This window comes from Oncorhynchus mykiss, chromosome 5 (assembly GCF_057628025.1).
Source record: "Oncorhynchus mykiss isolate SJ-2025 chromosome 5, ASM5762802v1, whole genome shotgun sequence".
Taxonomy (NCBI): domain Eukaryota; kingdom Metazoa; phylum Chordata; class Actinopteri; order Salmoniformes; family Salmonidae; genus Oncorhynchus; species Oncorhynchus mykiss.
The window spans coordinates 13,296,532-13,310,209 of NC_143026.1; the positions used below are offsets into that span (position 1 = coordinate 13,296,532).

The 13,678-nt window shown below is 46.9% G+C and overlaps 1 protein-coding gene across 1 annotated transcript in view; it reads right to left on the reverse strand.

The window, feature by feature from the left end:
* Positions 1–3: 3 nt before the first annotated feature.
* The window catches only part of crb2a (crumbs cell polarity complex component 2a), a 41,829-nt gene continuing 28,154 nt past the window's right edge, over positions 4–13,678 (reverse strand). The window contains exons 4-13 of the mRNA XM_036976820.2: positions 11,161–11,300; positions 8,489–8,659; positions 8,222–8,335; positions 6,577–7,545; positions 5,514–6,103; positions 4,946–5,111; positions 3,853–4,723; positions 3,410–3,523; positions 630–756; positions 4–344 (exon numbers count right to left, since the gene is read on the reverse strand). Coding sequence (XP_036832715.2) covers positions 123–344; positions 630–756; positions 3,410–3,523; positions 3,853–4,723; positions 4,946–5,111; positions 5,514–6,103; positions 6,577–7,545; positions 8,222–8,335; positions 8,489–8,659; positions 11,161–11,300 — 3,484 coding nt within the window. The 3' untranslated portion in view covers positions 4–122. The remainder of the gene's footprint in view (positions 345–629; positions 757–3,409; positions 3,524–3,852; positions 4,724–4,945; positions 5,112–5,513; positions 6,104–6,576; positions 7,546–8,221; positions 8,336–8,488; positions 8,660–11,160; positions 11,301–13,678) is intronic.

Sequence of the window (13,678 nt, forward strand, 5' to 3'; positions counted from 1 at the left end):
AAGTGAGTCTCGCGCACCTGCCAGCAGTGCGGTGCTCTCAGATCTGCTTTTGTAGCTTTTTGTGTTACGCTGCATAGCAACATGTTCCGAGCACAGTTCTCGGATCAGCTTTTATGACTCGATCAGATGAGCCGCTCCTCTGGGGGAACCTTGAGCATGCTGTCCATCTCCAGACGCGCCCCGGCCACCTCCTGAGTGCTGGGGCTGTAGGCGCCCTCTGACTGGCGTTTCTTGCGGGCGGTGAGCACCATGAAGGTGATGCCAATGACAGCCAGCAGGACACAGAGGCACACCAGGGGGATGGCTATCACCAGCCACGGCACCCTCTCTTTCTGGGGCTGTTTCTGCAAGGCGGGAAAACAACCAAGGGAGAAACGTCAGTGATGAGTAAATGACTATGGCTAATTCTAAAATGACTTAATGCAAAACATTTTTATTACACGTCATAATAATTTTAAAGAATAAACCATTATAAATACCATAAAACATTTATAAATGTTATTAAGGCTCATGCATTGTAAAGATTACATACTTATAAATGCTTACTAATCATTAAATCATTTATTATAGATGATGAATGCAAAATTACTTCGAGGAGAAGGAGAATGAAGAAGTCAAGAGTTTCTTACGCTTGTATCGCAGAACAGACCGCTGTAGCCAGGCAGGCAAACACACCAAAACCTGTTGACTCGATCGATACACGAGCCACCATTCTGACAGGGGTTCGACTCACACTCATCTATCTCCGTTTCACACCTGAGGAGAATAACACAGTAAGGATATTTAAAGTCTAGACCAGAGCAAGCATCATGTGAGATATACAGTACCAGTCAAAAGTTAGGACACACCTACTCATTCAAGAGTTTTTCTTTATTTGTACTATTTTCTACATTGTAGAATAATAGTGAAGACATCAAAACAATGAAATAACACATATGGATTCATGTATTAACCAAAAAAGTGTTAAACAAATCAAAATATATTTTATATCTGACGTTCTTCAAAGTAGCCACTCTTTGCCTTGATGACAGCTTTGCACACTCTTGGCATTCTCTCAACCAGCTTTACCTGGAATGCTTTTTCAACAGTCTTGAAGGAGTTCCCACATACGCTGAGCACTTGTTGGCTGCTTTTCCTTCACTCTGTGGTCCAACTCATCCCAAACCATCTGAATTGGGTTGAGGTCGGGTGATTGTGGAGGCCAGGTCATCTGATGCAGCACTCTATTACTCTCCTTCTTGGTCAAATAGGCCTTACACCACCTGGAGGTGTGTTTGGTCATTGTCCTGTTGAAAACAAGTGATAGTCCCACTAAGCGCAAACTAGATGGGATGGCGTATTGCTGCAGAATGCTGCGGTAGCCATGCTGGTTAAGTGTGCTTTGAATTATAAATAAATCAGTGACAGTGTCACTACCAAAGCTCCACCACACCTCCTCCTCCATGCTTCACGGTGGGAACCACACATGCGGAGATCATCTGTTCGTCTACTCTGCGTCTCACAAAGACACGGTGGTTGGAACCAAAAATCTCACATTTGGACTCATCAGACCAAAGGACAGATTTCCACCGGTCTAGTGTCCATTGCTCGTGTTTTTTGGCCCAAGCAAGTCTTAAGGGGTTTCTTTTGCAACAATTCAACCTTGAAGGCCTGATTCATACAGTCTCCTCTGAACAGTTAATTTTGAGATGTGCCTGTTACTTGAACTCTGTGAAGCATTTATTTGGGGTGCAATCTGAGGTGCAGTTAACTCTAATGAACTTATCCTCTGCAGCAGAGGTCACTGTGGATCTGTCTTTCTTGTGGCGGTCCTCATGAGAGCCAGTTTCATCATAGCGCTTGATACTTTTTGCGACTGAACTTGAAGAAACTTGAAATGTTCTGGATCGAAGTACTGATGGACTGTCGTTTCTCTTTGCTTATGTGAGCTGTTCTTGCCATAATATGGACTTGGTCTTTTACCAGATAGGGTTATATTCTGTATACCACACCTACCTTGTCATAATACAACTGATTGGCTCAAACGCATGAAGAAGGAAAGAAATTCCACAAATTAACTTTTAACAAGGCACACTTGTTGATTGAAATGCATTCCACGTGACTACCTCATGAAGCTGGTTGAAAGAATGCCAAGAGTGTGCAAAGTGGTCATCAAGGGAAAGAGTGGCTACATTGAAGAATCTTAAATGTAAAATATATTTTGATTTGACAGGCTCAAAATGGCCAGAAACAAAGAACTTTGTTCTGAAACTCGTCAGTCTATTCAAGTACAGAGAAATGAAGGCTATTCCATGCAAAAAATTGCCAAGAAACTGAAGATCTTGTACAGCGCTGTGTACTACTCCCTTCACAGAACAGCGCAAATGGGCTCTAACCAGAATAGACAGAGTGGGTGGCCCCGGTGCACAACTGAGCAAGAGGACAAGTACATTAGTGTCTCCGGGATTTGCACAGAAAAAGCCATATCTCAGACTGGCCAATAAAAAGAGAAGATTAAGATGGGCAAAAGAACGCAGACACTGACAGAGGAACTCTGCTTAGAATGCCAGTATCCCGGAGTCGCCTCTTCACTGTTGACGTTGAGACTGGTGTTTTGCGGGTACTATTTAATTAAGCTGCCAATTGAGGACTTGTGAGGCGTCTGTTTCTCAAACTAGACAATCTAATGTACTTGTCCTCTTGCTCAGTTGTGCACAGGGCCTCCCACTCTTTATTTTCTGGTTAGAGCCAGTTTGAGCTGTTCTGTGAAGGGAGTAGTACACAGGGTTGTAAGAGATCTTCAGTTTCTTGGCAATTTCTCGTATGGATTAGCCTTAATTTCTCAGAACAAGAATAGACTGATGAGTTTCAGAAGAAAGCTCTTTGTTTCTGGCCATTTTGAACCTGTAATCGAACCCACAAATGCTGATGGCTCCAGATACTCAACTAGTCTACAGAAGGCCAGTTTTATTGCTTCTTTAATCTCCACAACAGTTTTCAGCTGCGCTAACATAATTGCAAAAGGGTTTCTAATGATCAATTAGCCTTTTAAAATTATAAACTTGGATTAGTTAACACAACGTGCCATAAGAACACAGGAGTGATAGTTGCTGATAATGGACCTCTGTATGCCTATGGAGATATTCCATAAAAAATCTGCCATTTACAACATTAACAATGTCTACACTGTATTTCTGATCAATTTGATGTTATTTTGATGGACCAAAAATGTGCTTTTCTTTCAAAAACAAGGACATTTCTAAGTGACCCCAAACTTTTGAACGGTAGTGTATATATTCTGGTATCCATCCCTATCATCCCAAGCAGTTTGGGGTGGTACCCTGGATTGCCTGATTTGTTAACAGCTGTATTGTTTTGTGCATGTCAACCATTTTTGTCCCACACTATTGAAAAGAGTTTGGGAACTTACCTCTCCCCTGCAAAACCGGGCACACAGGTACAATTGGCCCCCCACAGTCCGTCATGGCAGATCCCGTTTTCACACTGAACATCCTCTTCGCATGTCAGTGGGGGATAAGTCCACCTGTGGGTGATGTACAGAATTACACCTTCACAATGGCGACTCAAAGCCTGTTTTATCTTCAAAACTATCCAATTTCCATAAATAGGTGTATAAATAAATTTCAAAAGTATATAATCGTGCAACTTATATTTAGAATATCCCTTTGTCACTTTAATATATTTCCACAAGGTATTCTGTATTTGATCTGATAGTTTGAGAAACTCCATATAAACCTTGTTTAAAACACATATGTGCTAGCTAGATAAAAAAATAATGTGAGAATCTGTTGTTCCACATGACAACGATCCCTGTGACACTAATTGGTTGGCGTTAACAGAAAGTCTACTCACTGGCAGAGTGGGCCGGTGTAGTCGTCTGTGCACTCGCAGGTGTAGCTGTTCACCCGGTCCATGCAGGAGCCCCCGTTCTCACAGCCATGTTCCTCACACTCATTCAGGTCCTCATCGCAAGAAACGCCCCCAAACCCCGGGTTGCACACGCACTCGAAACCTGCCAACTCATCCATGCAGGTGCCGTGGACGCAGGGCCCAGACGCACACTCGTCCGTGTCCACCTCGCAATTTTCTCCCTCCCAACCTGGCTTGCAAACACAGTCAAACTTGTTAAAGAGATCCTTGCACATGGCGCCGTTCTGACAGGGGTCCGAATGGCATACATCCGCACTCGTACAGCCCATACGAATCTCCTCGTCGCTCGTTCTGTGGAAGTGGGCAGGCTGTGGTGGGTGTAGGTCATCCACAAATGGTAGATAGACCCCGCTGACTCTTACGGCGCCCAGGCAGCCTGTGAAGCTCTCAGCGATAGCGACCTCCGCCCCTTCCTCGTTGAGGAAGTGCAGGGCACCTGCCTCCTCTGGGGTGCTGCTGGCGTCAGTGATGCCATCCACGGTGATAACCCAGTGTGACGCCTCGCTATCCGGGTCAGCCATGGAAATGCTCACCCGGTGCCAACCACCATCGGCCACGTGTCGCACACCGGAGAAGGTCAGCACCTCCACACTGTTTCCACCGTGGATCTCGACACGGATAGAGGAGTCCAGCAGTCCCACTAGTAGGAGCTCGGCCCCGTGGGAGGCACGGAGCAGCACAGCGTTCTCTGAGCGGGTACGGAGCTCCAGGTACACGTGGGTCAGAGACGAGCCCAAGGAACCCTCTGCACTGTACTGCACCGGGTTGTTCTCGAAGGTAGCGTTGGTCACACCTGAGGGTTAACAAGTGGGTAAGACTTCAGATGAAAACACCACCTTTTTGTTTTATTAAAGCTATCTATTATGCATTTTGTGTGGGGGGGATTTCTCTCATTCATGCAATGACAGCTATACACTAAAGTCAATTCAAATGAAAATGGTGAAGAAAGAAAGCAATGATGAAGAAACACTAAGTCGTTTTGCTCAAGCTGAGAATTACTTTAATATTTCCTCACACTCATATCCATCAGTCAGGTCCACACAATGTCCACCATTGACACACGGGTCACTGACACACCACACGCGCGTCTCGCAGGTCTTCCCAGTGAAAGCCACAGGACAAGAACATGCAAAGCCATTCCACGTGATGGTGCAGTCTCCTCCGTTCTGGCATGGCTCCGGCTTCAGACCAAAATAACATTTAAACAACATTTTAGTCAATTTTCGTCCAGTCACAAGTCACTTAGTTGTCCTCATTCATTACTGACGATGTCCTTCTATTTCGAGATAATCTGAATTTTGATACAGTTGACATGTCACATTTACATCCTACCCCTCATGTCTGTAGTACTTCCCTCTGTTGATAAAATCAAATTGTATTTGTCACATGCGCAGAATACAACAGGTATACCTTACCGTGAAATGCTTACTTACAAGCCCTTAACCAACAGCTCAATAAATAATAGTAATGTGTCAGTTGTCTTATACCATGGCCCGCTTCTGGTTAATACAATAATATTACACATTATTACAATAGGGGTCCTGGTATGAGTGTAGTCCTGGTATGAGTGTAGTCAGTCTTACCTGGCAGGTGTTGTCGCTAATACAGCCCGGCTCTACATTCTCAGCATCGGCGGGGAAGTAGATCTCTCCCTCTGAGTTATTTAGTGTGCTGTTCCATGCATCCACGTCCAGATGCGCTCCGTCCAGACGCAGGTCCTGAAGGCAGCCCTTGAAGTGTCCCCCCCAGGCCTCAGAGTTTTCCCCCTCCCTGGGGAGACCCCCTACGTAGGCCAGGTCCCCACTGTGCACCTCCACCTCGGGAACCTCACCTATTCCGTAGCGCAGGCCGGCGTGCTGGAAGAACACCCGTCCATACTGGACCTCGACGTGTAGAAGTTGCTTCTTGCCGGTGGTCACGACGATGGGTGCCGTCAGTGGGTGGCTTTCGGGGACGGAGCTGACCAGGACTCTCCCCATGCCCAGGAAAACATTAAAGTAGGCCTCGCCCTCTTCTCCGTCCTCTCCGGGTCGCCTCAGCTGGAAGAGCAGGCCATCGGGCTTCAGAGACCGCAGGAAGAAGGAGACGCTGAAGTTGGCGCCGTGATCAGTGCCAATGTCATAGGCACTGTAGCTCACAGTTTCCTCATGACTGTATGTCCAGGAGGGGAACTCTGTCAGAACAGATAAAAGGAAATAAATACAAACTTAAACCAGAGGAATAAACCATGTGTACCTGGCCTGGCCATAGAAAGACATTAGGTAACACTTTATTTGGATAGTCAGTAACATTTGAACTAACTATCTACTAACCCTAGCCCTAAATCCGTATCCTAATCCTAACCTTAACCTTAGCAATCAGTTGGTTGTCAACAGATAGTTTGTTGATAGTATGGCCATCTGTAAAGCGTCTACCGTTGGACTATCCGGGCAATCCAAATAAATTGTAACCAAACCTTAGGGCAAATTACTAATCAAAAAGTGAAGACAAATATCTTAGAAAAAGTACTTTGATGAAGTGAGCTAGTGCTCTTGGAATTGCAAATGAGGTTAATTAGAAAATGGTCTGGATGGAATGTTCTAAATGTATGTCTTTCTCAGAAGACTGTATTATCAGATACATTGTTGGAAGGTAAATGTTGCTTACCATCGGCGCAGCTGTGACCGTGGTAGGGCCGGTAGCAGTCGCAGCGGTGGCTGATCCACAGGTCCACACAGTGGCCTTGACCGGAGCAGGGGTCAGGTTCGCACCACTCTGTCTTGCTACAGCCTAGCTCCATCTCATTGGCCTGCTCCTCTGGGAGGTTCTGGGGCAGAATGTCCTTGAAGTCGATCAGCAGGTCCTCCACACACCCCACAAACCCGTGGCCACTCTTCGTGTGCTCCAGCAACTCTCCGGGGGCACCGCCCACGTAGACGTGACCGAACGCCTCAGAGGGAACGAAGTGTGGCCCGTTGGGACCACCATCCTTCACCGTGCACCCTTCGCTGTCGCATCCTGGACCTTTCAGGTTAAAAACCAGCCCTTCCTCTTCGTTCACGTACACATCAGCGTCGTGCCAGTCTCCGTCGCTGACCAGCCCAGAGAATGCAACCTCCAGCTCGGCATCCTCCGAGAAGGCCTTGGCGCGAAGACCTCCACCCACAATCTCCAGCAAGAGGTGGCTGTCAGCATCGCCACGGTAGAAGAGCACCATGTCGGGCAAGGTGGTGCGAAAGCGTAGCCGGACTCCCTTCCCGTGGTGGTGGTGCTCGGCATGCCTCCGTCTCCTCCTCTCTTCCACTTCCAGGGTGACCATGATAAGGATGAAGCCCGGACTGGAGAATGAGAAGGTGGTGGGTGTGGAGCAGAGCTCACCGTAGAAGCCGTGGGGGCAGAGGCAGGTGTGGCCATGCTCTTCCTCTTCCAGCCACGGGTGGCAGGTGGCGCCATTCTGGCATTCTTGATCCACGCAGCCCAGGAGCTGGATGCCGCAGTGGTGGCCACCCCAGGGCAGCTTGTCAGGCTCAGCCTCAGGACAGTGGCAGGTGTAGCTGGCCACGCCATCCTCGCACCATGCACCATTCAGACATGGCTGGCTCTCGCACTCATCAATGTTGATTTCGCAAATTTCCCCTGAAAATGCAATGCACTATTTCAGTCAGACTTCTGAAGATCGATCTACCTAGAATTGAATCTACAGATCAGTCCATTCTTCTGATGTGATAAAAACAGCACAAGGATATACACTGGGTGTACAAAACATTATGAACACCTTCCTAATATTGAGTCCCCCTCTTTTGCCCTCAGATCAGCCTCAATTCGTTGGGCATGGATGGTGTCGAAAGCATTTCACAGGTATGTAGGCCCATGTTGACTCCAATGCTTCCCACAGTTGTGTCCTTTGGGTGGTGGACAATTGGAAACTGTTGAGCGTGAGAAAACCCAGTAGCGTTACAGTTCTTCACAAAAAAGGTGTGCCTGGCACGTAGTAACATACCCCGTTCAAAGGCAGTTCAATCTTTTGTCTTGCTCATTCACCCTCTGAATGTTACACATACACAATCCATTTCTGAATTGTCTCAAGGTTTTAAAATCCTTCTTTAACCTGTCTCCTCCCCTTTATCTACACTGACTGAAGTGGATTTAACAAGTGACATCAAATAAGGGATCATAGACTGACCAGGTGAGTCCAGGAGAAAGCTGTGTCATGGAAAGAGCAGGTGTTCCTAATGTTTTGTACAGTCAGTGTCGATAATACTGTCCTGCTGTAATGATGTACATAAGTATACAGAGTTTTTGAAAACCTTACCCATAAATCCTTCCGGACATAAACAGGTGTAGCCATTCACCTGATCCTCACAAGAGCCTCTATTCTGGCAGGGTTCAGACTCACACTCATCAATGTTCACAGAACAGTTCTCTCCTGGAAAGAGACAAAGAAACAACACCAACAACCTTATTCTCTGTCTGTGTGAAATGGCCAAAACAATTTAAAAAAGTAACCATCCTTAAATTTGCTCCTGTGCAACGTTCAATGTTAGTAAACCCCCTCTCCTTTCATTGGACTGCGTCTCACCTGCGAACCCGGGTTGACATTGGCACAGGTATCCGGCAGCGTCGGCGAACCTGAACTCCCAGTCCATCTCCCAGTGGGATGTGTCGGAACGCTCGAAACACTCGCCGTCGTTTTCACATGGCTGCTCAGCACACTCATCAATGTCCATCTCACAGTTCTCCCCCTCATAACCTAAGATAACCAATGACATGGAAATACACTGTATAGTACTGTAGTACTGTTCACTCAAAGCCTAAACAAACTGCACTACTATTAGGCCATTATGACACCCCCCTCTTTCACTCTACAGTCGTCTGACAGCATGAACAACTGCACCTACTCCAGACATGGACAACTGTACCTACTCCAGACATGGACAACTGTACCTACTCCAGTCATGGACAACTGTACCTACTCCAGACATGGACAACTGTACCTACTCCAGACATGGACAACTGTACCTACTCCAGACATGGACAGCTGTACCTACTCCAGACATGAACAACTGTACCTACTCCAGACATGAACAGCTGTACCTACTCCAGACATGGACAGCTGTACCTACTCCAGACATGGACAGCTGTACCTACTCCAGACATGGACAGCTGTACCTACTCCAGACATGGACAGCTGTACCTACTCCAGACATGGACAGCTGTACCTACTCCAGACATGGACAGCTGTACCTACTCCAGACATGGACAACTGTACCTACTCCAGACATGGACAACTGTACCTACTCCAGACATGGACAACTGTACCTACTCCAGTCATGGACAACTGTACCTACTCCAGACATGGACAACTGTACCTACTCCAGACATGGACAACTGTACCTACTCCAGTCATGGACAACTGTACCTACTCCAGACATGGACAACTGTACCTACTCCAGACATGGACAACTGTACCTACTCCAGACATGGACAGCTGTACCTACTCCAGACATGAACAACTGTACCTACTCCAGACATGAACAGCTGTACCTACTCCAGACATGGACAGCTGTACCTACTCCAGACATGGACAGCTGTACCTACTCCAGACATGGACAGCTGTACCTACTCCAGACATGGACAGCTGTACCTACTCCAGACATGGACAGCTGTACCTACTCCAGACATGGACAGCTGTACCTACTCCAGACATGGACAACTGTACCTACTCCAGACATGAACAACTGTACCTACTCCAGACATGAACAACTGTACCTACTCAAGACATGAACAACTGTACCTACTCCAGACATGGACAACTGTACCTACTCCAGACATGGACAACTGTACCTACTCCAGACATGGACAGCTGTACCTACTCCAGACATGAACAACTGTACCTACTCCAGACATGAACAACTGTACCTACTCCAGACATGAACAACTGTACCTACTCCAGACATGGACAACTGTACCTACTCCAGACATGGACAACTGTACCTACTCCAGACATGGACAGCTGTACCTACTCCAGACATGGACAGCTGTACCTACTCCAGACATGGACAGCTGTACCTACTCCAGACATGGACAGCTGTACCTACTCCAGACATGGACAACTGTACCTACTCCAGACATGGACAACTGTACCTGCTCCAGACATGGACAACTGTACCTACTCCAGACATGGACAACTGTACCTACTCCAGACATGGACAACTGTACCTACTCCAGACATGGACAACTGTACCTACTCCAGACATGGACAACTGTACCTACTCCAGACATGGACAACTGTACCTACTCTAGACATGGACAACTGTACCTACTCCAGACATGGGCAGCTGTACCTACTCCAGACATGGACAGCTGTACCTACTCCAGACATGGACAACTGTACCTACTCTAGACATGAACAGCTGTACCTACTCCAGACATGGACAACTGTACCTACTCCAGACATGGACAGCTGTACCTACTCCAGACATGGACAACTGTACCTACTCTAGACATGGACAGCTGTACCTACTCCAGACATGGACAACTGTACCTACTCTAGACATGGACAACTGTACCTACTCCAGACATGGGCAGCTGTACCTACTCCAGACATGGACAGCTGTACCTACTCCAGACATGGACAACTGTACCTACTCTAGACATGAACAGCTGTACCTACTCCAGACATGGACAACTGTACCTACTCTAGACATGGACTGTACCTACTCCAGACATGGGCAGCTGTACCTACTCCAGACATGGACAGCTGTACCTACTCCAGACATGGACAACTGTACCTACTCCAGACATGAACAGCTGTACCTACTCCAGACATGGACAGCTGTACCTACTCCAGACATGGACAACTGTACCTACTCTAGACATGGACAACTGTACCTACTCCAGACATGGGCAGCTGTACCTACTCCAGACATGGACAACTGTACCTACTCCAGACATGGACAACTGTACCTACTCCAGACATGGACAACTGTACCTACTCCAGACATGGACAACTGTACCTACTCCAGACATGGACAACTGTACCTACTCCAGACATGAACAACTGTACCTACTCCAGACGTGGACAGCTGTACCTACTCCAGACATGGACAACTGTACCTACTCCAGATATGAACAACTGTACCTACTCCAGACATGGACAACCGCAGCACCATATCAGTTTAGTGTTTGTCTTTTTAACCCTGTTTGACAACATTTCTGCAAATGTGGTGGGTAATGGTAAGGTGCACATACCAGGCCAGCAGAGACAGGTATACTCTTTGACTCCCTCCAGGCAGGTGGCGCCGTGCTGACACGGGTCAGACGCACACTCAGGGATGTCCTCCTCACAGTGGTCACCCAGGAATCCTGTGTCCTCACAGTCACACTCATAGCTGTAGGAAAGGAAGTCTGGGTCATTTGCAATCGCTACATTGACATTCAACAAAGCAAATGGGCCGAATACAGATTCATGCAAAAATGTAACAGATGGATGATTGAGATAAAGCTCACACACATACACATGGTAAGACACACTCTACACACATACACATGGTAAGACACACTCTACACACACACACACACATGATAAGACACTCTACACACACATACACATGGTAAGACACTCTACACACACATACACATGGTAAGACACACTCTACACACACATACACATGATAAGACACACTCTACACACACATACACATGATAAGACACTCTACACACACATGCACATGGTAAGACACACTACACCACATGCACATGGTAAGACACACTACACCACATACACATGGTAAGACACACTACACCACATACACCTGGTAAGACACACTACACACATACACATGGTAAGACACACTCTACACACACATACACATGGTAAGACACACTACACACACATACACATGGTAAGACACACTACATATACACATGGTAAGACACTCTACACACACATGGTAAGACACACTACACACACATACACATGGTAAGACACACTCTACACACACACATACACATGGTAAGACACACACACATACACATGGTAAGACACACTCTACACACACACATACACATGTACACATGGATTTTGTATTGTAGATAATATGTGGTAGTAGAGTTGTGGCCTAAGGGCAGACACTTAATGTGTTGTGAAAAGTGTTATGGAATGTGATGTCATGTAATATTATAACTTGTATATAACTGCCTTAGTGTTGAAGGACCCCAGGAAGAATAGCTGCTGTCTTGGCAGGAACTAATGGGGATCCATAATAAACCCCAGGAAGAGTAGCTGCTGCCTTGGCAGGAACTAATGGGGATCAATAATAAACCCCAGGAAGAGTAGCTGCTGCCAAGATGACGTAGCAGTCAGACGTCTTGTCGTGTCATATCCCATATTTTTTATATTTACTTCGGATCCGGAACCCCTCAACTGAAGCTAGCCAGATAACTACCAGCAAACCATTGCTAGCGGTCATCAGCTAACTGGTCATCAGCTAACCTTTAGCTCGGAAAGCTCTCGCCAGTTCGAACAACGCGACTCTAACCAGAGCATAACGGACCTATTATTTTTATCCCCGGATTCCCACCGGATTCTCACCGCAAACGGAACATTTTCAGCTGGATCTTCACAACTAGCTAACTAGCTAACCGCAACCCCGGATGATTACTCCTGGCTAGCGTTTCCATCCACTTAGCTTGAAGCTAGCCCGGCCAGAGCTCCTGTGCTACCACCGAAGCATACTCCTGGGCTACAATATCCGGACCCACGACCGGTCTATCGATGTCACCGCATGAAGAAGCATAAACAGACTCACCCCATCGCGACGTCCCCCAAAGACTAACTTTCTAGCCCTTGCTATCTGCTTGCTTGCTAATTCGGCCTGCTAACTGCTAGCTTGTTTAGCCCCGGTCCGCTAACTGCTACCTTGTTTAGCCCCGGCCTACTAACTGTTAGCTTGTTAGCACAGGCCTGCTAACTGTCTGAATCGCCGCGTCCCAACCACTCACTGGACCCATATTTACTTTCAATCTCTTTTCGATTTTTAATTCGATTATACCTTCCGGTAGCCTGCCTCACCCAATGTGATACGGAATCGCTATTATTTTTTATTTTTAGAACACATTCAAGAACCTCCAGAAACTAACCAGCTAACTAGCTACAAGCTATTTAGTCATTGTTAGCCACTGCTAGCGGCTTTACCTTTTTTTAACCTGGATAATACTCGCCAGTCTAGCTTCCCTGCCCCATCCACCGCTGCCCCCTGGACACTGATCACTTGGCTACATAGCTGATGCATGCTGGACTGTCCATTAATCACGGTACTCTATTCTGCTTGTTTATGTTTTATCTGTCGGCCCCAGCCGCACTCAGGCTCTGTGTGTAGTTAATCCGACCCTCCCTGCCTAGTCAACGCCATTTTACCTGCTGTTGTTGTGCTAGCTGATTAGCTGTTGTTGTCTCACCTACTGTTTAGCTAGCTCTCCCAATTCAACACCTGTGATTACTGTATGCCTCGCTGTATGTCTCTCTCAAATGTCAATATGCCTTGTATACTGTTGTTCAGGTTAGTTATCATTGTTTTAGTTTACAATGGAGCCCCTAGTTCCACTCTTCATACCCCTGATACCTCCTTTGTCCCACCTCCCACACATGCGGTGACCTCACCCATTACAACCAGCATGTCCAGAGATACAACCTCTCTCATCATCACCCAGTGCTTGGGCTTACCTCCGCTGTACCCGCACCCCACCATACCCCTGTCTGCGCATTATG